The sequence below is a fragment of the Callospermophilus lateralis genome, unplaced genomic scaffold (assembly GCF_048772815.1).
Source record: "Callospermophilus lateralis isolate mCalLat2 unplaced genomic scaffold, mCalLat2.hap1 Scaffold_79, whole genome shotgun sequence".
Lineage (NCBI taxonomy): Eukaryota > Metazoa > Chordata > Mammalia > Rodentia > Sciuridae > Callospermophilus > Callospermophilus lateralis.
Window position 1 is genome coordinate 3299728 of NW_027515935.1, and position 25178 is coordinate 3324905.

Genomic DNA, 25178 nt, shown 5'->3' on the forward strand with positions numbered 1-25178 from the left:
AGATCTTAGATGAGTGAATTAATTTTTCCAGACTGATGTTTCCACATTAGTAAATGAACATAATCACCTTAAAACATTTGCATACTTTAAATCTTTTATTCCCTTATTTCTGATAACATATTACAAGTACCATATGACACCAACTTTAACTTTCCTTCTTTATAGCTGATTGCCCCAACTTATATAAAACCCTTCACATCCTCCTATCCCACAGTCCCTACCTTCATTGGGTAATGTTTGCATAAATTTGGGAGACAAAAATGAAGAAATATATGTGGCACATTTGTAAATGCATTTAGGGATTATAAATGATACCCTCAATTGATCCAATAGCTTTCTGATTTGTCTGCCATATTAAAAATAAAAAAATACTACGTTCCCTTTTGTATTTATTGGAAGTAATGTCTGAATATTTATATGGGGTAATTCTATCTCATGCTAATTATTTTTTGTGCTTACTAGTTTAACACACACACACACACACACACACACACACACACAGAGTGAGTGAAAGAGAGAGATTTTTATCAACTTATGCCAACCCTCCTTGTCTGGATGCCCAGAGGTTTTGATTCCGAAATTCCCCAGGGACATCTATTAAATCTAAAACAGAAGTGAAGCTCTAAATAGCAAGAAGGAAGAATCGAATCGTTTCTGGGCATTCTTTCAGACAGAAACTTGGCCATGCATGTCACTAAGGACAACTGTGTCTGCCTTTGAGCTGCCTAAAATGTAGCACACTGAAGACTTTGAAAAACAGTCCACAGCTCTCTCATTTAATCCATCACACAACTGAGCTTTTATAGGAAACAAATCCTTTGGGGTTTCTGAGCTTTGTGAGTGTGATCACTAGTGAGTCTTTTCAGTTCTCTGAGCTTTACCTTCATCAAATGTAAAAGAAGGAAAACTTTCCTTTCTAGGAAACTTGTGTGAATTAAAAAAGATAATGAGTGAACAATGTCACATAAATGTTAAAAATAATTGTAGCTGCTTTCCTATGTCCATTATCCTGAATGTTTTCCATCCAGGACTTCCTGTTCTTCACTACACTTTTGGTTTATTTATATATTTTAGGTTCATGTAACTTTTAACTCTTAGCTTGGGACTTTCAATCTTAGTAGCCTTTGGCCCTTCAGACCTGGTGGTCGTAGAGTCTCACCTGTTTGGACCTGGACTTTGCACTGTAAAGTCTGGTTGACTTACCTATTGATGGTGAGAATTGCTTCCTGGCTGTGGCCAGTGAGAACTTCCTATCCTTGGTTCTTCGGCATGCACTTGGCTACACCAGTCCCAGCCATTTGTCAAGTGTGTGTGTGTGTGTGTGTGTGTGTGTGTGTGTGTGTGTGGTAGTGCTTGTTAGTGTCACTACTAAATCAGATTGTCTTCCTTCTTGTGGCTGAAAGGTGGTAAGGGAAGCAATGAGCTCCTGGAGAGGCAGGTAACAAGATGGTACAGTAGTTCAAAGGGAGAGTGTTGTCCTCCAGCAGCTTCCACCCATCTCTCCTGGGAAGGACTTTTCTGCCTACATGTCCCCTCCCCACCTCAGTCTGCTGCACACCATGAATACTAAAGAAACACAAAATCCTCCAAGAGTTAACACACAGTCTATGCAATAGGTCTACAACCTTTAATAGCACATCTTTTGTTTGTTTATGGTACATAAATAACTACTGATACTTCCTTAATTGTTTAAATCCAAGTTTGTGTATGTGCATATATTTAAATCATGCAAAAATATGCAAATATACATATTTATTTTTATGCTGAAAATTTGTATTAATCACATACATGTATGTATCTCTGTGTGGGTATGTACGTGTGTATGATTCATATACACATGGGTAGCATAATTACAGTTTAAAAATGTTAAAACATTTGAAAATTCATATATTAAATTGTAGGCACCATAAAAGCAAAATAATATTTTCATCTCAATATGAATTTAAATTGATAAAAATGAGAAAAAAATATATTTTTATCTAAGAAATTATTCTTACTTTATTAAAAGAATCTATATACTGTTGGCAGTAATGAATTTTTCTATACACTTCATATTTATTTATAAATAATTACACAATTCTAATAGAAAATAAAACTTTATGCTTACTTCACAATATATTTCTTGTAAATTTTATTTAGCATTTTTATTTAGCATTTTGAGCATGCAATAAATGTATGTTCATTTTAGAAAATCTTAGAAAGTATGCCCAAAAATGATGAAAAAAATTAAAATATTCAGTTTTATAAGTTAGAAATAACCACTGTTGTTAATATTTAGTCTTTCTGTTTGTACATGTCCATACATATATATTTTACTTTCAGTATTTGGGATGGAACCCAGAACCTTGCACATGATAGACAAGTGCTCTATTACAGAGCTATTCCTCAGTCCTATATTTCTGTAAAAAGTTATCATACCATGTAAGGCTTTAAATTCTATTATTAACATCAATTTTTATCCTATGTCATTAAATATTTCTTAGAAAAAGTACTTTAAGAGAAAGTTTCTGTTATGAGTACATGTATATACATGTATATATACATAAATGTGTGTGTCTGTATTTCCTACTAACTACTAAGCTTATGCATACTATTCATTGAATTCTTATGCATCCACCAGCTGTTATTAATACTTACATATGCATGATTTTATAAATACACATATATATGCATATATTGAAATGTTAGTATGGTCATGTAGCATTTTTATTCTCATCTAGAAGCTTATACTTTAAAAATTTCACAACCTTCTTTTGTTTTTCTTTTCTTCTTCCTTTTCTGACTTTTTTTTTCACTACTGGGAATTGAATCCAGAGCTACCGTACCATTGAGGTATATCCTCATCCCTTATCATTTTTTACTTTGAGACAGGGTCTTACTAAGTTGCTGAGACTGTACCCCAGCTTCTTATCCTCCTATCTCAGCCTCCTGAGTCCTGGAGATTACAGGTTTGTGTAACCATGCCTGACTGTCTACTTCTTGTTGAATACCTTACAAATTTCTTTTCCACACCATCTTCTGTAAAGAGGCATTCTGGCCACACTTTGACATTCCATGGAGCCACAGTGAAGTTCCCAAATAGGAGTTGCTGGGGAGGTGGGAACTGTGCACTGCTTCCAGGTCTATAGAGGTGAATAGGGAGGCTGGCCACACACCAAAGACCTCAGGCAGAGGCGATGAGGAATATAATGGAGATTGATGGCGTGATTTTCTTTTCCTTTCCCACTGTTGTGAAGACGTTTTTTCTTCTACAGTATATCCAAATTACTTTTCAACTACACTCTGCATTAGTTTGTTCTGCTATGAAGTATTTTTTGAATATGTAAATTTGTTCCAATATAACTGATGTATTAGGGGAGAGTTTGAAGATAATACAAGGGTTGTACGAGCTTGTGTATAACTGCATGAATGAGAAATACCATGGTTGGATATGAGGTGTCCCTCAAAATCTTACCTGTGAGACAGCGCAAGAAGGTTTAGAGGTAGGATGTTTGGATTATGAGAGCCTTAACCCAATCAGTGAATTATTCCCCTGATAGGGATTAACTGAGTAGTGTCTTTAGGCTGGAGGTAGGGTGTGGCTGGAGGAGGTGGGTCCCTGGGGGCAGGCCTTCAGGATAATTATCTGGTGAGCTGAGTGTAGTCCCTCTCTTTCTCCTTTCTGATCATCATTTTCTTAGCCAATTTCCTCTACCAAATCCTTCTGTCATGACATTCACACTCATAATTCAAGCTCTGAGGAATACAATCACCATCTATGGATTGAGACCTCTGAAACCATTAGCCCTTAAATAAACATTTCCTCCTCTAATTGTTCTTGTCAGGTCTTTTGGTCACAGCAGTGTAAAAGCTGACCAAAACACCAGCTATGTAAAAATACACAGAACACACACACACACACCCTACAACTTTGACCAGCAGCCCTCTCCTCCCTGAGTGTTACTCCACACTGATCACATTTAGTGTTATAAACTTCTGTGTCATTACAGGTAACTTTCTTTGCTTCATTTCACAATAACTCATAAGCTGGAAGCATTTGAATGACCATTCTTTCAAGCAAACTGCATGCCTTCTTCAAGATAAGTGTTTTGTTCATGTGTACTTGTTAACAATTTAATGTGTGTAAAAGGGATACCATTTTAATTAGGCTTGTACCTCTTTTCAGTGTGTCCCTGGACACATTATCCTGAGATGTGAAAGAGGTTTTATGTTCCTAGGCTTTGTGGTGTTTTACTTGTGCCATTTTTGCATAGTGAGGGGATCTTTCAGAATACCATGTCACATCATATCACAGAACAACTGATTATATATACCACCCTCTGGGAAAAAACCTCTGCATGTGCAATGTGAGAGAATTTTCCCTGAATCTCAGGAGCATTTGTGAGTTTTGTTTAGATTCAAAATCGTTTTTTTCTGGGTCAGGTGGTTTTGAGGCTGACTTGAAACACTTTGGAACTGTTCACATGTCTTCAAATTGCTGGTTCTTGTTCTGTGTTAAGATCAGGGACAGGTTGGTCCTTAACATCAAGACATTTGAGCTTCTGAGGTCCAAATCTTTCACTCCCATCCTGGGCCTCAATCACTCTGTTGCCTATCCTGTTTTATTTTCACATTATAATAATGTGAAATTATCTAATGAGTGTTGTTTATGACATACCAAATTACCTCATTCTTGTTAGAATGTGCTTCCCGAAGGCAGATATTTTAACTGCCTTGATAGTAGTTGTGTCATCTCCACCTCTAGCAGTATACGCCACATACAGATCAATAATTATCTTTATTCTGTAAACCACAGATTCTTGTCCATGTATTTAACACTAAAATGTATAATAGCCATTTCCTTGCAGGTGTTCATCTGGAATTATTTTGGGATTTCCCCCACCATGCAAACATCAGCCCAAAAATGCATTTTCAAAATCCTATTAGCTCCTCAAGAAGTAGGTAAACAAATTATATAACAATCTAGAAATCGAACTTGGACCTTTGATTTTTTATTCCACTTTCTAGCTAATTTCCCCCCCCCCTTTTTTCTAAAGTGTAATTATTTCACTTAAATTACTGTCTAAGAATAGCTCGTCGAATCCTACAGCTTGCATGGTAACAGAGAGGAAGGGCAGGAGGTGTTGGTTCTTGACAAACAGCAATTGGACATGTAATTAGAGGTGCAAGCTGGGTTAGGTTTGACCCACGATGCCACCTCCGAGATCGTGTCTAAATAAAATGGACTTGCTCACAACACTAAGCTGAAAATCAAGGGTTGAGTTTCATCAAACATTTATCTAGTGCCCCTTAATGGCAATGTCCACAGCTGAATGCTGAAGGAATGGAATAAATCAAATGAAATAAAATAAAAATGATCCTCTTTAAAATTAGCAAAGACTTCAGAAAAAAAAGGAGTAACATGCCACACATAAACATAATGCTAAATTCTAACAATGTGGGAAAAAAATCATAGAGCACGAAGCTCTCCCTGTGTAAAGACTCCCTTTGGGCTGGGGGAGATTTGCGGATTCCACACAGGCTGAATTTGAAGGGAGTCTGTGCCAGTCACCTGCCCGTATTCGCACAGGTCGACTTCCCACCCACACTTGCTCTGGCTATTTCAGTAAATGACATTTCCCAGGTTTCATTGACTGTCGGCTTTTGGCCAGGTGTGGGCAGTGAAGAGGATTGGCCAGGAAGAACCAGAGCAAAGACAAACTGCCTTTGCCCTCTCCTCCCCTTGGCCAACCATCACTGCCCTGCCCCCTGGTCCTGTCAGATGCATCTGCTGTGACTTTGGCTTCCATGTGTCAGTACTGGCTCCAAGGCTCTCATCATGCCTGGTATTTCCAGACCAGGGAAATTAGAGATGTCCTCATTAGGCTAATCTCAGCATAGCCTTCTCTGCTCCTAACTGGCATCTCAGCTCTTCCATTATTCAAGTAACAAATTCCCTGTATTAAATCCCCTTTGTGTGAAATACCTAGGCAGGCTTTCTGTTCTTGTGGCTAACCTCTGACTGACATAGGAGATAATCTGCTTCTGATGGGGCACAGATTGGCCTGAAGAGCAATGCAGGGTGAGAGGCATCAGTCTGTGGAAAAGGAAAAAACTAAAGGCAGCCATAAAATTAAAAAAAAGGAAATTCCCATGCATACTGAGACTGCACTGAAGACACCACAACCTTCTGACTCCAGTACTATTGGGGGAGTGCTGAGGAAGGTTTTGTGCCTGCACAAATGTTTTGACCTAAGGAACAGATGGTCCCCAAAGAGTGACAGATCCAGTCAACTTCTTTGTTTTCCACTAACTTTGAATCATTTATTTGGAACTCTTGGGAATGACTCACCCACTCAAAACACCACAATAGTAAGGGGTCTTCTTCCTCCAAATTATACACATGGAGGCAGTGAATCTTCTGTGTTAAAGTGGTTTGCTCAAGGTCACACAGCTGGTAGAGACAGAAGGGAACTATTCCAGGTCCTAGAACTATTCTAGGTTTCTTTCTACCATCTGAGCCTCTAGCGCATCTTCCAAGTCTCAGTTAATTACATGTAGTTTGGTCCTTCAGTAACTACAAGGTTGCGAATAAATCTGAATGGGTTTGCTCCCTGTTAATTTGTAACTTTGAATTGATAACAAATATAATGTTATTCCTTTCAATGTAACCAGGGTGGAAGGATGCTGAAATGGAATAATGCAATGTAATGAAGTGACAGGTATTGTACACTCAACTAAAATATAGGTACAATTTAGATTGGAAAATATATTCTACTTTGTTAGTTTAAAAAAAATATAAAAAACCTTGAGCCTGTGGTGTTAACGATATTGTTTTGTAATTAGCCATTATGAAATCTTGTAAATGCATAACTTTTTGACTAAATACAGAGTTTTGGGATAAAAATAAACATCTCCAGGCAAAGACTTTAGAGACATTATCTGTTTAATAAATATGAATGTTAAAGCAAGAAACAAGAGCAATTATACATTACACTACATAGTATTTAACAAAAAAAATACATCAAAAAAAGTCATTTTGAAATTAGAAGTAGTTCCAATACAATAAGAAAACTTTCTTTTTTTTTTTTTAATTTGCTTCCTATAAAAAAAAAAGTTGGCAAATGAGGGATTTCAATGCTCAGTTGGAATCCTGGAAAACGCAGAACAGCTGCCAAGCACCCCATTGCTCTCAAAGTTGCTGTTTGGAACTTCAGATAAAAAGCAAAGCCAACCTCTGCATTTTGGATAGTGGATCCAATTAGGAATAAGGCAAGAGAGAAAATGTTGGTTGGGTAGTTCAGGGTAGAACATGCACAGTTTGCCTTCTGGGGTTTTAGAAAATGTTGCAGTTTTGTATTTTTAGCTTGCCCTGAATCTTACCTTCCACACACATCCCTCTCCACACTCCTCTGGCCTTATGCCCACCAAACTCCTCATTGTGTTTGCACCTGGTATTAGTGAGTAGGTAGGCACTTGGGTCCCTCCCATTTGTAGGCTGACATCATTGCCTTGTCTTTGGGCTTGAGCTGGAATGGGCTGTTCTGGTGGTTCTCCAACTTGAGCATGCATCATGATCACCTGGATGGCTTGTTGGACTGATTGGTGGGACTATTCCATCCAGAGAGAGAGAGCAACACTATTCATCCCCTAGAGTTTCTGACTCAGTAGCTCTGGGGTATAGACCCAGAATTAGCATTTCTAACAAGTTACAGGTTATGCTGATACTACTAGCCTGAGTACCACACTTTGAGAACCAGGAGCCACAGTCATAGGAACAATGAGGTCCCCTCTGAGCAGTACCTTGCCTCACTAATCACCTACAGGTGGGAGGGAGCTTTGAGGAGAGGCACATGAGGACACTGGAGATGCTGAATCTATATCTGACCACCTTTGGTCACTCTCCAAAATGCCAAGCATCTCATGTCTGCCTCTATTTTAAATTAGGGCCCCTTCTTCCCTATGACTTTTCACTCATTTATTTCACCGACAAATAATTTTCAGAATACTACTCTAGGCAAGGCACTGTGCTAGATTAAGAGTATATACCCCTTTTAACAATTTTCTAATTAAAATGAATTGAACTGCAACTCTGAGAACTCCCTGTGCTGGTGTGAGTGAGCCTCATTTGGTTTCTAAACACTTGGGTTTTCCAGATGAAATTTGGGAGGCTCCAACTGAAGAGAATCATTGAGGATGTTTTCTATGAGATAGGAAGCCTGGCAGATTGGGAATCAATCAAGTTTTACTAAAAGGTGGCTGCCCCCAGGCACAGCCCATTGCCCAGATTCACATGCGGCCTCCTCAACCATGACACCTTTTACATGGTTAACTTCTGGCAGCAGCTTGCTACTCTCGCCCTACCTAAGCTACATTAGGGCAGGAGTCATTGGGATCTTTAGGATATCCTCATCATCACCAGGACCCTGTTATACCCTGTTGGTGGCTTGGGGACTCAGCCAAGAAGGACAGTAGGTTCTCTGGATGGTTTATCATAATGATTTCTCCCATCTTTCAAATGGGCTTAGTCCAGTTCAAGTACTGAGGGGGCTCCAGTAGTGGATGGACTTTTGTTCCCTTCTCTGGTCCTTCTTTCATGATCACCCTGGGAAAACTGGGGATATCTAAACGCTTTCAGGATTTAAGGACTGTGAGGATTTCTTTTGCTTTGTTGGAGGCCTTACTCCTCCCGTGTATACTGAGTTATTTTTCCTTTACTGATACCGTGATGCTCAAAAGATTAGAGACCACACGTAAAATCACCAGGATCACCCTAAGTAATCAAAATCTCATCCTAATGTAAGATAAGACCTAATTTTCTCAGACTTTTTGACATTCTTAAACATTAAGTCCATTAACCTGCTTCTCCTTCTGGTTAAATCAGTGTTTATTTCACAAGTGTTTTTATTCTGTTGTGAGAAAGGAAGTATGTGGTAACAGCAACTATCACAGGAAGACATACCCTGTAATACAGTCACATGTTCAAAACATTTCTCACAAGAAGCTTCCAGAATCTGAATGCACGAGATGTTTGTTAATGTGCAAGAACACCACTACTCAGTTGTGCACTTTCTTTTCCAAAGAATATGGCCAGGTTTGACTGCTTTGCATATATCAACTCTTTCACATTACATGTTTCCAGGTGGGAAAAGGCAAGGATATTGGGAAAAGGCAGGTTCTAGAGGAAGAGACAAAGGGTACATGAAACAAACCTGCTGGGCAGGATGCAGCCGGAGCAGTGGGCACAGAAGCTGGCATGCTTGGGAGTGTAAAAAACAAACAGAGATCTGAGACTTGCAAGTGGTGGGGTCAGGGTTTGCAGAGCCTAGGCCAGTATTTAGGAGACATCAGGGGTGATGTCCAAAATCTAGCAACGTGTTTGTGAAGAAAAAGTTGGAACAGTTGAAGGATAACTTGGGGATTGAAAGGAAGGGATTCAAAGACATGGACGGATCATGGGTACACAGGGATGGCAAATAAATGGGAAGGCAAGACAGAGGATAACTACTAGAAAAAAATTCCACCTTCTACTTCAGTTGGGATGGGAGTAGGGAAAGCTGCAAGGAGAAAAGCTGAACAAGAAACAAAGGTCCGTTTCTGACGTGCTTTGCTTCCCTGCCTCTCTTTTTGTCCTAGTGTACCTGCACGCATGATCTTCAACTTGCATCTTTGTCCCTGTGGCCACAGAGAATTGAGAGAAAGCAGCTTTGTGGCCTCTGCTGACCAACAAAGCTACCACTGCTAACTTAGAAGGGGGAAACGACAGTAAGGACAGTGGGACAGAAAAATGGCTCAGGGTTTCCCTGTGCATGTCTTTGTGTCTTATGAAAAGGCCCGGGATGGCTAATCCACCCCTCGGCCAGGAGTGCTAAAATAGCTGTTAAATCTAGAGCCAAGAATATTTCCAAAAATACATGCAGATTTCCTTGGCCTATATATGTTATGAATTTTCTACAAACAAGACCGATCAGAAAAAAAAGAAGAAAGGGGGAGGGGAGTGTTTTCCATTAAAATAGAGCACCTGTACACTGCCCCTCCAAACATGTCCTCAAGGTATTGTCCACATGCACAGGCTTAAAGCTAAAAACCCTTGTTGTCTGTGTCAGAAGAATTAAAAGTCCTGGTGCAATGAGTGTTTGTTTTTGTTTGTTTGGATTTTGACTGTTTTTATTTTTATTTTTTGTTTTGATTTGTTTTTGTTTTTGTTTTTTTGTTTTTGTTTTTTTACTGGCGTCCTCCATTAAAACATTTACATAGGTAGGGATTTCTTTTGTGCTTTAATTCTCAGCAACTATGGAAATACTTCCTGGCAAAAATAGGAAACAGAACAACAGAGGAAAGAAAAGAAACATAAAGTTAGTGGTCATGAAGGATGATGCACTGGACAAGAGCGAAATTCTTTCCTGATCAGCAGGTCGCCTGTAGCCTTTGGGGTTTTTCCTTAAATTGTAAATTGTGCCCCAGCAGATCCCCGCTTTGGCATTGAAGGTGGAGTGGCATGTCTTGCTCTTTGCAATCAGAGAGATGAGTCACCAGGTTGAGTAGAAGGGGAGGGAGGGGAGGGTAAATCTACTCTCCTAAGAGAAAACGTGTAACACTTACTCATTTAATGACACTGGAAATGGAAAAGTGTCAGAGAATTTGCAATGTGGTGTGACATGTTCCTGGAGAAGGAGGAATTGCTACTTTAATAAAGTAAGCAGCCACTGTGCCATATACCCTGTGGAAATGATACTGAGAAGCAAATGACCCCAAAAATGCAGCATCTTAGATGCTTTGTAAGTAAACAGACAGGGTGGGGGGGTATGAATTTATTAGCATATGTCCCCCGTAAAAGAAAATGCATGGTGAAAACCGGATACCAGATGTGGCTGCAGGTGTTATTACCACCTACAACAGGAGCCAGTCATTGTATTTGAATTCCCCCTGAATGTCTCCACAGACCTGTCCCTTATCCATGTAAAAGAGAGGGTTCTGTTTCTGTTTACATGCTCATTTTTCCCCTAAAATAAAAGATTTAAAATCTTATGTAAAAGCCTTCTAGACAGTTTGGCGTTATGACATTAGAGTGAAGTGCAAACACTTATGTAATAATTTATTCTTCCAGGTCAGTAATGCAGGATCTAGATGTGAACATTTACAGCTTCAACTCCTGAGGCCAACAGACAAGAGGAACCCAGGAAAGAAATGGATCAGCAATGGTGGCTCCATGGATTTGTCTAACTTCCTGGAAACTTTCTTCTGCAATAAATAGTAGGACTCAGCAACTGAGCTTCAGACATGCTATACCTAGCTGCTTATCTCCCATGCTTACTTCACAGGTGGAGAGAGGTTACTGAAATGTGAAGTCCATTTTAAGGTATCTGATATGAGACAGTTGGGAAAAAAAAGGCATTTGTTGATTTTCTCTGTAATAATCTAATCCTGTAACTGGGCTCTCTTAGGATCCTCTCTCCCAAACTTTGTGTCTCTTGTCCTCAAGTTCTCAGGAACCAGTTTCTAGATAATTGCTACATTAAAAAATCTCTGGATGGTCACACTTGTCACTCTTATTATGTTCCTTCTTTGGTGGTACTCTTTTCCCTCCACAGGGTTGTCTATAGTTGGGCTGCCATGTTTTGCTCTGGTCCACTACACCTCGACCCCAACCCCTTGCCAGCCCTCCAGTCCACCGTCCCCAACCTCTGAGACCTCTCCTTCTTATATATTGCTCATAAACATTTGAAGCCCAGTGTTTTAGGGAGGGTTTTTGCAAAGGGTGAATTAATTAATGAGAGAGGGGAAAAAACTAAATAGAAGCAAGAAAGAGGCATCTTAGCTGTTTCTCTCAGGGAGTGTTAGAACAGAAGGAAGTGGTTATGTGAAGCCAGAAAGCAGTTAGAGGGAGAGTCAGCCATTGGTTACAGAGGCTGAACAACTGATGACTACTGGGAATCATTTACCTACGAGCTGTGATTCCACCTTCTCATCTCTTAGCTGGCCAGGTCTTCTTAGTTCAGTCTGAGGGATATTTGGCCTGTTTTCAGTGTGACTGACTGGACTGATCATCTCTTGTTCTTTTTCATTATGCATCTGGGCATAAACATTAATCCCCAGGATCTTCCTAAAACATTAACAGAAACCATCACTGCTGTGCAAGGGAGAAGCACAACACTGCCATGTGTGCTTCGGAACCTGTCAGAAAGAGGGAGGGGGAAGAGGTAGGGGAGACCTGGATGGAGGGACATGCACCTTTTAAACTTGTAGATGACGAACACGGCCAGCCCCACAAACACCACCGAGAGCAGCATCAACATGGCGGATCCACTGTGGGTTGGAGTAAGGTCCACCAGTGGGGCTGTGGGAGGAAACAAGGAATCATCATAAGCAGAGACTCAGGCAGGTAAGACTCCATGAGAGACTCACACAGTTCACACACAGGCTTGGTGAGTGCCAGAAAGCCACATGGGAGGAACATACAAAGTACAAATCATACAGCTTATACATGTATGCACCTGAGCCTGTTCTAGCCCCCAGATGCTCCAATTGGCCTGACCAAGTACTGGAGCAATGAAGAGCAAAGACCCTGGAGCCAGACTGTAAGGATTCCAGCCATGCTCCACGACCTGCTAGCTGTAGAATCTTGGGCAAGTTACTCCATCTTAATGTGTTTCTGTGGTTAGAGGAGATGAATGGTCTATTCCTCTGTGGTCACAAAGATTAAATGAGTTAATGTACCTTATTATTAAGAACTCTATAAGGTTTGCTTTTATTTCTACAGCTGCTACTATTATTATTAATTAATACATGTCCTCCTTGAGTTAATGTTGGGATAATATCCTGATAAACTCATGGATAATACCATTGAAAATACAAGTCAAAATACATCTCGTAACTTGAACCTACCAAACATCACAACTTAGCTCAGCCTACCTTAAACTTGCACAAAACACTTACATTATCTTATGGTAGGGAAAAAAAATTATCTAACACAGATTCATCCCTGAGAGAAACAGCTAAGATGCCTCTTTCTTGCTTCTATTTAGTTTATTCCCCTTTCTCATTAATTAATTCCCCCTTTGCAAAACCCTACCTAAAACACTGGGCTTCAAATGTTTATGAGCAATATACAAGAAGGAGAGGTCTCAGAGGCTGGGGATGGTGGACTGGAGGGCTGGCAAGAGTTTGGGGAATAAGGTGTAGTGGACCAGATCAAAACATTCAACTATAGACCACCCTGTGGAGGGCAAGTCTGTGTTAGATGATTTTATATAACTTACTAAATACTGTACTGAAAGTTAAAAACTGAACACTGGTATGGGTAAAGCTCTTAAGTCCAACCATTTTAAGTCAGGGACCATCCATATTTATAATAATATAATGCTAATTGTTATTAAATTTTCCAATATTCTATATGCAAGCTTTTCCCACTAAGCAAAGCAGATAACCAGTAAAACCACCAATAGGAATATTTTTTTGTGAATTACCCAATCTCTTTTGCTCCTATTCTAGCAGTTGTAAGGACCAGAACTGGAAAGTGATGGTGCATGTTATATTTTTTGTGCACAACAAGGTGTGGAAAGCTAAGTGAATATTTTTCAAGGGCAGTCACTCTGATGCTGGGGAAGGTGTGACATGCAGAGGGCTCCATGACTTCATGAAGTCCTGACAACAAGCCCCTGTCCTTCAAATGCAGTGATTTCTCCTCCCAAAAATATAGCTCTGCGAACACTAGTCTTCTCAAGTTTTCCCTGAAAGGGCACGCACACATGCAGTGTTGGAAAGCATCTCTCCTGACCTCCAAATCTTCTTCCACCTCAGGGTGAAACCTGTTGTACTTGTAATGACTTTGTTTACAATAAATTTCAACCCTCTCAAGAACTGACATTCTGCAAATCTGGCACAGCTCCAGCCTGAGCAACAATCCACATGAACCTCGTGGAAGCCAGCATGTTGACCTTTACCTTCCATCAATTTAAGCAGAATCTGATGCCCAGAAATGCAGGTGACCTTTAAGCACCATTTTCGGTGGCTTGTTTCTGTTGAGAGCCGAGAGGTCAACATTCTGGTCATCAAGGTAAAAACGTTCAAGAATAAGTGACTGCAATATTAATGGTCTCAGTAGAGACCCTCGGCTGCTTCTGTACTGTCTGGTTTTTATAAGATTACATCACTGTCACTCAGTGGCCACCACTAGAAAGTATAATTCATGTCACCACCCAGTTCAGTGTAAAACGAAAGCCAAGCCTTCTTCTTTCTCTTAGTGAGTTTAGTAGTATTGGCTCACTGAATATAAGGAAGCTCCCTGCTCTTTTCTCTTCCTCTAAGTCAAGCAGCACTTAATTAAGCTGTGAAATAGCTGTGTTGGCGTGTGTGAGAAGATGGGTGCAGCCCTATTTGTGTGGAACACCCAAGGAAAATTCGCTTTCCATGTGAAATAAGAAAATAAAGCCTCAGTGCCATCAGCCAAGTCCAGGAACACTTCAGAATTAGCACTACGGTTGGTGGGATATCATCAGGCAGGAGAATACCTTCCATTTATCATGGACAAAATCTCCATTGATTTTCACTAATGAAATGGGGACAATGATCCTTATTGTGTAGATAAGAACAGAGAAGTTCTCCTTGGTTCCTGTCACTCCAAAGACTTGGAACTAATAAACAGAAGCACACATACTTGAATCCAAGTCATCACAGATACACATACACACACATGCTATATACTCAGGCTGCTGGGAGATAATTAGAAATTTAAAAAGATATTTATGAATATGGGCATTGGGACTAAAACTATATAGTACAGGAAGAAATAACAAGTGACAAGCTAAAATTTTGTTTTAAAAGGAACAGTTAGAATCCTAGATCATACACTTTTAAACGTAGATGGCATGTATACATATGCATTAATGTTTGTGGGTGTGTGCATGTGTGTGTGTGTGTGGCTGTGTGTATGTAGAGAGAGAGAATAGAGAAATTAATCCTAATGTACTCATTGTTTAAGTCTCAGCAGCCATCAAATGACAGCCAATCTTATTTTCTCTTCACCACCATCTAATCTCCACAGTCTCAACCACTGGATTATTTTGAAGCAGCTTCTATCATACAATTTCATCATCTGCAAATCTAAAAGATAAAATCTCTCTCCTCTCTCTTCATTATCAGGAAACCATCATCATATTGAAAACTAGATATTTGCAAGGTAATCTTCTAAGGCAAACCCTTCATCTGTCAGGTAATAAATCAAGGTCTAGAGGTGGTTAGAGTCAAGAGTATTTAAACTTCCTAGCCTGGAAGTGAGCTCTGTCAGCATAGCTTCTTGGTGCCACCAAGAAGAAGACACAGTTTACTTGAAGGGGTGGCATCTAAAATAAATGAAAAACTAAGAGGAAATTCCTTGGCTAGGTCCTCACTAACACATATGAAAGCAAACTTACATATGCAATAATGCACATGCACGCGCGGGCACACACACACACTAGAACTTTACCGCCCATCTTTGCCTTCCTCCTCCCATCTCTCTTCCCATCACAAGGTTAAATCTTTTAATCCTAAACCATTCACACTCAAATTGTGGTTCTTAAGGAAACAGTGTTAACACTGTTAGCAATTAGCACATTTGTGTGGGAAAAGCAGCTTTTGACCCCCCTCCCAATTTCCAAAACTCATACTATCCCCTCTCTCTCTCCTCACTTAGTCAATTCTCAGAGGCAGCAAGTGGGACACAGCAGACAGCAGTGGAGAGGGATTGAGTGCCACTGCCCTCTGTGTTTCGTGGGTGGCTTCTGCTTGTTGATGTGTGCCTGGATATAAACGGTTTTTTACTGCTCCACACAACAGCGGCTGCATATCTTAGTTTGCCCAATACTTAGGTGCGTTTCTGTGTGTTTTGCTGAGGAATGGAAAGTGGTGATAAATGGGTTTTGGCTTGTTGTGTGGAATTAGCATAGATTAATCCCTCCTCAATTGCAGCCTAAACAAAGTAGATGTGCAGGAGGAAAAGTGCTGAGCAGTTTTTTTCCCCCATTATAAGCGCACAGAGCAAAACACAGATACAAGTACTGCTCCAAGTGACTCAACATTTCTAAGCCCCAAAGCTGGCACACACCATTTGAAAAATCCTATGAGGATCTTAGCAATGCTTTGAATGATTATATTCTATTTATAAGGATCTGAGCTGATTATCCTAATAGGGATGCTCACATTAATAAACACATCTTCTTGTAAAAAAATTATTGACATATATAGTCACAGTTGCACATCTGAGAGTAAATTTGAAACTCCCTATTTGGGGTTAAGTAACTGATAGAGTCCCATTTGGGAATCAGATCCTGGTTTTGCTACTTCAGGCTAAGGGACTTCAAATTACACTCAGTTTCCTCATTTGCAGAATAGAGATAAAAATCATGTTTGGTGTAGTAAGTTGTAAGAATAAAATGAGATGGGATTTACAAAGCACTGTTACAGCTTCTGGCACACAGTACATGCCTAATATTTTTACCCTGTCATTATTACTGTCATGTGTCTGAAAGTGTATTCTGTAGAAAAATAGTGCTAGAGAGTTCCATGGTGAACTAGTTTTGGAAAATAGCAAACCCCCTTCTGAAGATTTATGATGCACATTAAGACATCAGAGGTTTGCATGCCTGCAGGAAAGGAACTCCTTTACCTTTCCTATAGTTTTCCACCAATTCATCAGACCAGTTTCCCACAAAGTGCTTGCCTCACCCTGAGAACCACTGTCCCTTGTACTGCAGCTTTGCCCCTTTCCTTACTTGATTTTCAAGTTCTGAAATCAAGGACATGGTAGCATAACCCAGTGAATCCAGGCAAAAATCCATGGTGGCTACCTTGCGTTCCCTCTTCTTCTATTAAAGGCATCATCTTGGAGAACTTCTACCTGCACTATGATTCTGAAACTCTCAGCTACTACTATATATTTCTAACCCAAGAACTGGTGCTGTCAAGAAGTCAAAAGACTTCTTGGTTTTCTTTTACCCTCTCCCACCTCCCAAAGCACACCCAAGTCCAACTTGTAGAATGGCAATATGAAAATCCATGTGATCTGGAACTTTTGGGGGGAAATTAAGGTGGTGTTGTAATACCACAGAGAAAGCTTTCCTAGAGTGTAAAATGGGCATAAAAACTCATGCTCACTTGGCCAGTGGACTTCTCTCCAGTTCAAATTCAAGCCCAACTGTGATGGTCTTAATGACTGCTGTACCATATTGGGATAAAGCTGTGGGACCACTAGACAGAATAGATGGGAATTGCCAGGGAAGTTGGCTAAGTAAGTAACTGGGAGTCTGGTTGACTGAGGCAGCTTAGGTTCCTCTGAACTTTGCCAAAACCCAGTTCAGCATAAATGGTCATATTGTAGGAAAACAAAATTTAAGCTAACCAGTCACAAATTACCATCCAATCTTTAATCAAGGGCTTCTGACTGGAATAATCCAATAAGGCTACTCCTCCACTTCATCCAGTCACATTATTTTCTTTGTCTTGCTTCAACATTCCACCCATCAAGGCCATTCCCAAGTGCCCCTTGGGGGATCCCCAAACTTTTGTCTATCTAACTCTACCTCTTCAGTATTTGAAGAGTGCTTCAGTTTGTCTTTTAATAGTTTCAATGATTTGTGAAGTATTGTATGGAAGTTAAACTGGGGATTAGTCTTCAGAAGTATCCTGTCAGAGAGAGCTGAGGTCACTTGACTGAGTAAAGACAATCATGAGTCATGAGAACCTCCAAGAACAAACCTCATCATAATGAATAGACAGGTCTTTGGTTTTTTTACGGTTGAAAGACAATGAGTAACCAGAAGGATGAAAGTTATATTCCACTTATGTGTGAAGTGTCAAAATGTATTTTATTGTCATGTATAATGAATTAGAACAAAAAAAAACACCCCCCCACACACACACAGGCACGCGTGCATGTGCATATACACAAAGAGATTCAATGAGAAACCCTTGTTACTCTATAAATTGTTTTTCAAAATGTAGTTTATGAATTTCTTAATCAGAATTACCTGGACTGTGGAAAAGCAGATCCTTATGCTGCAATGGAGAAAAAAAATTTGAATGATAGGACTTGGATATGGTTTGAGTGTGTCCCACAGGGTTATAAGTGTTAAATTTAATCCCCATTGTGAGTTATTAAGGCGGTAGAAATTTAAAATGACTATGGTGGTTAGAGGTGGGGCTTTTCATTAGTGATCAGAAGTAGGTGATCACTAGAATAAAGCTCCCATGAGTGAGTACTAATGGCTTTATAAGGAGAGAGGGAGACCAAAGAATACAGACATATACATATGCTCCATGTCCACTTTCATACTCTACCAGCAAGAAGGCTATAATCAGATGTGAGTCTTGAACCTCCAAAACTGTGAGCTTAATAAACTTCTTGACTTTATAAAGTCACCCAGTCTCAAGTATTTCATTACAGTTATGCAAAATTGACTAATATGATCTCTGAGACTAAGTCTCCAAAATCTATATTTACATATGAGTGTGTGTATATACATATATGTGTGCGTGTGTGTGCATTTGCATATATATACATAAATGACTATTATGTACAATCAGTTGAGACTTATCACTCATAAAATTATCTAGCCCATATCTTTAGGGCATACCTGACTTTCATATTTTCTAGGTCATGAAAACCAAACCAAACCAAACCAAAAGTATCTCTTTGTTGCTGTTAGTAGCTGAATCTGACTATGGCTCTCAGAGTTTTCTAAAAATTACCTATAAACATTTCAAGTCTCCCCTTAGTGAATTGTCAGCCTCATGGGCACTGACTACATTGCTGGCTCAATTTTCTAACACTCTGTGTCCAGGCCTTGTACAATGAGTTTGAAGCTTCTCCCACCAAGAGGTAAAATCTGTTTCTTTCACCCCTTGAGTCTGGGTTACCATGACAACATGCATTTGACAATGGAATGTAACAGCAGTGATGGTGTGCTCATCATGTGTTTGAAGACCTGTGTCCTGTTCTCTGTCCCTCTTGGAACACTGCCATGGTGTGCAAACCCAGAACAGTCTCCTAAAGGATGAGAGGCCACGTGGAGGACAGTTTAGTCATCCCAACCAACGCCAATCTAGAGCAGTCACTATGCAGCTACTCTTTCCCACGTGGGACAGCCCAGCCAAGATCAAGGAGGTCATTAAATGGTAGCAGGAAGAACACAGACAAGACCAGAAGAATCGCCCAGCTGATCCACAGACTCAGAAGCAACAATAAAAGCTTATTTTTAAGATGCTGACCTTTTAGGTGGTTTGTTACAAAGCCACGCCTACTTCCTCTCCTTAAAATTCTCTTTCAACTAGTTAAAATCCAACTGGCAAGTCTCACCACTGGGTTCCACATTATCCAATACTTGGTAAGAAATTGGTAAGGCAGGTTAAAAATAAACCCATCTTAAAGAGAACACTTTAAGAATAAAGGAGTATTAGAGCTTGTACTGACAAATAGGTATTATCCAGGACAGTCCGATCACTTTAGGTATAAGAAACTTGGTTAATATCTGAAGACTAGCTGGACCTAGGTTCTGGATTCTTCTCTTTAAGTGTTTTCTCATTTTTTCCCCCAGACCAGCGCTTCCTAGTTGCCTCCTCATGGCTGGTCAACTCAGGCCAGTTACCCTGATCAGTTCTTTTATGAGCTCAGGTAATTGAAAAAAATGAAAAAAAAAAAAAGACGATGATGACAAAAGAATCTATTAGAAGCTGAGGAATAGCTCCATTGCTTATCTTTGATAGATTTATGAAAACATCACATTCATTTCATCACGCTGGGATAAGGGATCTATTTAGATCTCTGAGCACCTGTGATTATTCATCTTAACAGCATAATGATTTCATAATTGTCAAAAGCCACGTTTGCATATATCTGTGAAACAACTGAATTATTTGAAGAAGAAAACAATTAATTTTAGGAAAAACAAAATGAAGAACAAATACTATCACTATTCAGTTACTCACAAGAGACCTTTAAATGATCACTGTGTAGATAATAAGGCAACCAGAGACTAAATAGAGAAATGTATTGGCTGTGGAAGTTTCACTAGTACTAATTCCATTCCTAAGTGGAAAATGTTATGGGAACAATTTATTTCACTTTACATTTCAGAGCTCCACAACAACCATTTGACAGTAGCATCTGTAATGCTGTGACTTAGATGACATTGTAGGGTTCAAAGCTTCTTGACAAATGCCAGTTCTATCCTCACACAGGAAGTGTCTTTCTCAATAGGAAGCCGGAGGGCAGAATTCATGAGTTGGACAACCTAGGTTGAAATTTGGAGCTGCTAATGCTCCACCCTTACTTATCACATGTCCAGTGGCATCGACTGAAGCCTGGAAATATTAATTCTCTAATATCTCTGTGATAATATCTTTTTATTACACCCACAAAAGAAATTAAACCAGTCAGCAAAACCATGGAAGCCAAGATGACACAAGATAAGAGTTTTATTACAAAACCCACACATACCCTTGACAAAGGACAGTTATCCTAAATGTAACTGCTTAAAAAAGGCAACTGATAGGCAGTATGAGTGACATTACTGTGCAATTTTTAATATATATTTTATTTAACCTGAGATTTGAGGCTCTTCCTTTGAGAAATATTAACCTTTGTTTCTTTTTTTTTTTTTAATCACGTGTGTCCAAAACTCCAGGAGAACAATGACCTGTCTGGAAAGCTAAGGGTAGGACAGCATCCTTATTTTGAAGTATGTGTAGGGATCCAGTGAGATGTGGATTTATCATTCATTTTCTGCTCCTATTAGCATATGAATATTATCTAGATAATATCATTTGTTCAACTCTCATAAAACTCACGGCTATTCAATTATATCTGCCACTAAGATTCTCACTCATACTTTAATCATTTTTCAACAGCTTTACGGCCACAGCGCTTGGCTGGCCTTTGCCATTCCTCTAGATTATAGATAGAGCACATCCCAGATTTGGAGGCACATTTCATTTTGCTCCCCGTCATCTACCTTTCTGCCAATTACACTGTCTCCAACTATGCCAGGAAATTCAATTTTAATGTATATTAATAATTTTCTCTCATAGTTAATATCACAGCCCCTTCTTATTTCTCTGTTTGAGTGGATTACTAGTTATAAATCAGATTCATTGATGGAGATGGTGCCAACACCTTCCCTTGTTTTGAAGATGGATTTTCATTTGTAGAATGCTTTCCAACAGTGGTTATTGAGGCTGGTGAAAGTGATGGCTGTATAAGCATGATTTGGGAAACTTGCTAAAAAAATGCAGATTCCTGGATATCATCCCTTGAGAACTCCTGGGATGCTTCACTGAATGCAGTGAGGTCTGAAAATTCTCTTTTTTCAAAGTTTCATAAGTTTACTGAAATGTGCTTGGGTTTGAGAATAAATGATTTACAACAGATATCTCCTACCATAGGTTAGAAATAGCTTTTCCAACAATAGAACTGGTTTTCACTCATTCTAATTGGGTAGAAGGAATGTGTCAGCCCTTTTCTTACTAGTCATTCTGCACTGGAGTATCACCACTCAGATTTTAGTTCATTTGCCCAATAAACAACTTTTGAGAAATGCCTATAATCCCTGAAAAGTTATTGTTTACAGTTTAGTGTGGATTAATCTAGTTAGACTTTTGCCTACTCAAATAAAATGTCAGTGTGACCCCTTTCTTGCTGTCTCTTTATCTCATGCAGAACCATTATCTGTTCTATGGTAGAAGAATCAACACATTTTTATGCCACTTCCCAATGTCCCTGACCCCAGTCAAATATAAAGACTAAATTTATTCATGAACATGACTGCCCACAAAAACAAAGATTGTGGTTTGATGGAGCTTGAAAGATTTGTACCAGCAAATTAGGGCTTTAATTTACCACCTGTCAGCAGATTCCCCTCACCTGAAAATCTGGTAGGTGGTGGTAAATTTGAACTCAAAGTTGAATGTATTTTCAGGTCCTGATATTCTCACATGAGTTTTCAAGCTCTGATTTCTAGCTTCCTGATGGGGTGTTTCACTTATGTGCTTTATGACATCAAACCCAACATAAACCACCAAACTTATCTTCTTTGAAAACCAAGAAAGAGGCTTCTCCTGCTAGATCCTCATTGCCATCAAATAAATTACCATCTCTTGACATATGGGGTTGAAAACATCTATGTTATAAAGAGAAAGGATTGTGGACCATTACTCAAACATTATTTTTTAAAAAATTCTTTCTTGTACTTCTTTTTCTTTTCCCCACATTTATCATGTTTTACTATCTCCAACCTACACTAATGAGATTCCTCACTAGTACACATGGATGAGGGTCAATAAAGTTTATGATACACTGGCATATTTGTGTTCCTTGAATTTTTGCACCCTTCCCCTTTGTCATAATTTACTTACAATAAACACACCAACTATGAATATTTGACAGCTCATGTTTAGATGCCCTGAACCACATAAAACAGTTCATAATTGGATGCATAAACCAGTTGTTGCTGCAACTTTGTTCAAATAGCCTCTCAACCCGGCAGGCTTATTGCCTCTCCTTTGGGTGAACTTCCATTCAACCTAAAGTCTCATCCTTACCCAACCTTCTGCAACTAATATATTTTTTTATTCTTTGTAGTTACAATTAGTGAATGTTCATGTACTAGCACCTGTGCTTCAAGTCTAGCCAGTATAGAGTGAATGAGAGTCCTAATTCATTTCATGACCTCTGAGAAACCACAGGTTTAAAGTAATAATTGCAAAACTAGGGCTAGAGTCATGTGAGGAATAAGATCATACATCTCAAGTTACCAGAAGCAATGAAACAACTTTTGGGATTTCATGAATATTTTCTTAATGGATGGGATTTTTTCTTCCACAAGTACTTATAGAAACCAAATGGTTTGAATCAGAGTTTTCCAGAATCACTGGAAAACATTCCCCTTAAAATGACTTCACTGCACTTAAGATATATTATTCAAGTTGAGTTGCATGCCTGTGACCCCAGTGGCTCAGGAGTCTGAGACAGGAAGATTCTGAGTTCAATTTTGGCCTCAGCAATGTAGCAAGGTCCTAAGCAATTCATTGAGAACTTATCTCTAAATAAAATTTTAAAAAAGGGATGGGGATGTGGCTTGGTGGTTGAGTGCCCCTGAGATAAATCACCCGTACCAAAATAAATAAATAAATAAATAAATGCCATACTTTTATATATGTGTGTATATATACACACACATATATATGTAATATATGTATATATACACATATGTGTAATTCAGAAGGGCAAGGAAAATGCATAAGTGAGAGAGAGAGGGAAGGCAAGGGAAATGTCACAAAAAATGTTGGTTTGGTAAGGTGAGGTTGGTTCCATAACAGGTATGTGACCTGGAGCCCCATCATGATGTAACATTGATTTCTGATATTGGAAACTCTCCTGTATGGGAGCAGAACATAGAATAAGGGTTAATAAGTTGTACTTGATTCACTCTCTTTCAGCAACAGCCTCTTGGTGGTCCTTCTTTGAGTCCTTCTCAGACCTATTTTTCTAGGACACAAAAATCTAGAGAGCATGAATCTAATTTTCCTTCAACCTGCCCATTCCCAATGCTTGCCACATATAATTAATGCCATATGGAAAAATGAGGTGGATTTCCCCTGGATGCTTATTGGATAAATATATGCAAGTCTCCACAAACCAGTTGTTTTGTGACAGGGAATATGATTCCCAACTGAATAAGTTGGATCTAAAGACTAACTGAGAGAATGAGATTTTGACTACATTGCTAAAGTTATACATTCATTACACATCTAATTGCTACCAAAGTAATATGTACTTGCTATGTACAAGTTCTCTGCTAGGTACAATGATGAAGACAATATAAAGATACAATGAACCACACCCACAGGATTTAAATAAGAATGATGAAAATCATGGTAACAATTGGTCATGACCATTATCATCAGAAAGATATAGATTTAAAAGTACATGTGAGTTCAGACCAGGGGAAGATATTATTTAGGTAAAGCTCTCTGGAAAGTTTCTATGTGAATATTGACATTGAGCTGAGCCTTAAAATACAAATAGAATAAGGGGATGAAGAAAGATGAAGAAGTTGGGAAAAATATTCCAATCAGGGATAGCATAAGCAAAGATACACTTTGGTCAAAACACTGGTGCTTCCAGTCCAATTCCCACATGATGGTTTTTACTCCCTTTCCAACTCTCTGGATTATTCTGTAATGCCCCAGACTTTGTCTGCTAAACATGGTCACTGGCAGCCACAAAGTCAGAAATGCCTAAGGGAGCCACTGAGGTCATGTTCCTCAAACTTATTGATAACATGTTTCTCATCTCTTTCCTATTCGCATGCAATTTCAAATCTCTCCTGCAAAGAGAATTTCTTAAACATTTTTCTGACATGTAGGAGGAAACCAGCAAAACCAATCTTGGATGATTCTCAGGTATCTGCAAATGCTTATCTTGTATTCTCATGAAAGAAAACAGGGAACGGAATTTAAAAACCAAAATAAGGCTAGTGAATTCCCGAAAGGAGACATTTCTTTTTCCCTTGGAGACAACCCAAATTATGAATTGCCGTCTCAATGGCAACAGACTCTGGCTTGAACATTTTTAAAACACGACTGCTGAACATCTGCTAAGCAACTAATGGAATGCAGCAGCATGTTATAATGGTCCCTGGGAAGGTATTAGCGATCCTGCTTATGAGAAATGAAATGTTGCAAACAGTGGTCCTTTTCTTAAAACAAAACAAAACAAAAAAAAACCATTTTCCCTCCCTACAAGGGAGATGAAACGGAAAAGAAGGTGAAGTGAAGTGAGAATTCTTCCTCACTCTTCCTCCTTTTCTTCAGACTTCCTCCTGCTTCTCTTCTAGGCACCCAAAAATGAATATGTTCATTTCAAATTAAAAGAAATTGTGGCAAAACCAGGTGCTGTGGTGCATGCCTGTAATCTCAGTGGCTTGGGAGGCTGAGTGAGACAGGAGGATTGTGAGTTCAAAGCCAGCCTCAGAAATGGTGAAGCACTAAGCAACTCAGTGAGACCCTGTCTCTAAATAAAATACAAAATAGGGCTGAGATGTGGCTCAGTGGCCGAGTGCCCCTGGCTTCAATCCCTGGTACCAAAGAAAAAGAAAATAAAGAAAGAGAGAAATTATGGCAATTATCTCATCCCACAAATCCTTCATTCAAAGTGTCAGTCTTTT

The 25178-nt window shown here is 39.2% G+C and overlaps 1 protein-coding gene across 1 annotated transcript in view; it reads right to left on the reverse strand.

Annotated features, from left to right (window-relative positions):
* Window positions 1-11913: 11913 nt before the first annotated feature.
* LOC143387444 (VPS10 domain-containing receptor SorCS3-like) overlaps window positions 11914-25178 on the reverse strand; it is an 83968-nt gene continuing 70703 nt past the window's right edge. The window contains 2 exon segments of the mRNA XM_077108448.1: window positions 11914-12082; window positions 12211-12316. Of these exon segments, the coding sequence (XP_076964563.1) occupies window positions 11914-12082; window positions 12211-12316 (275 nt within the window).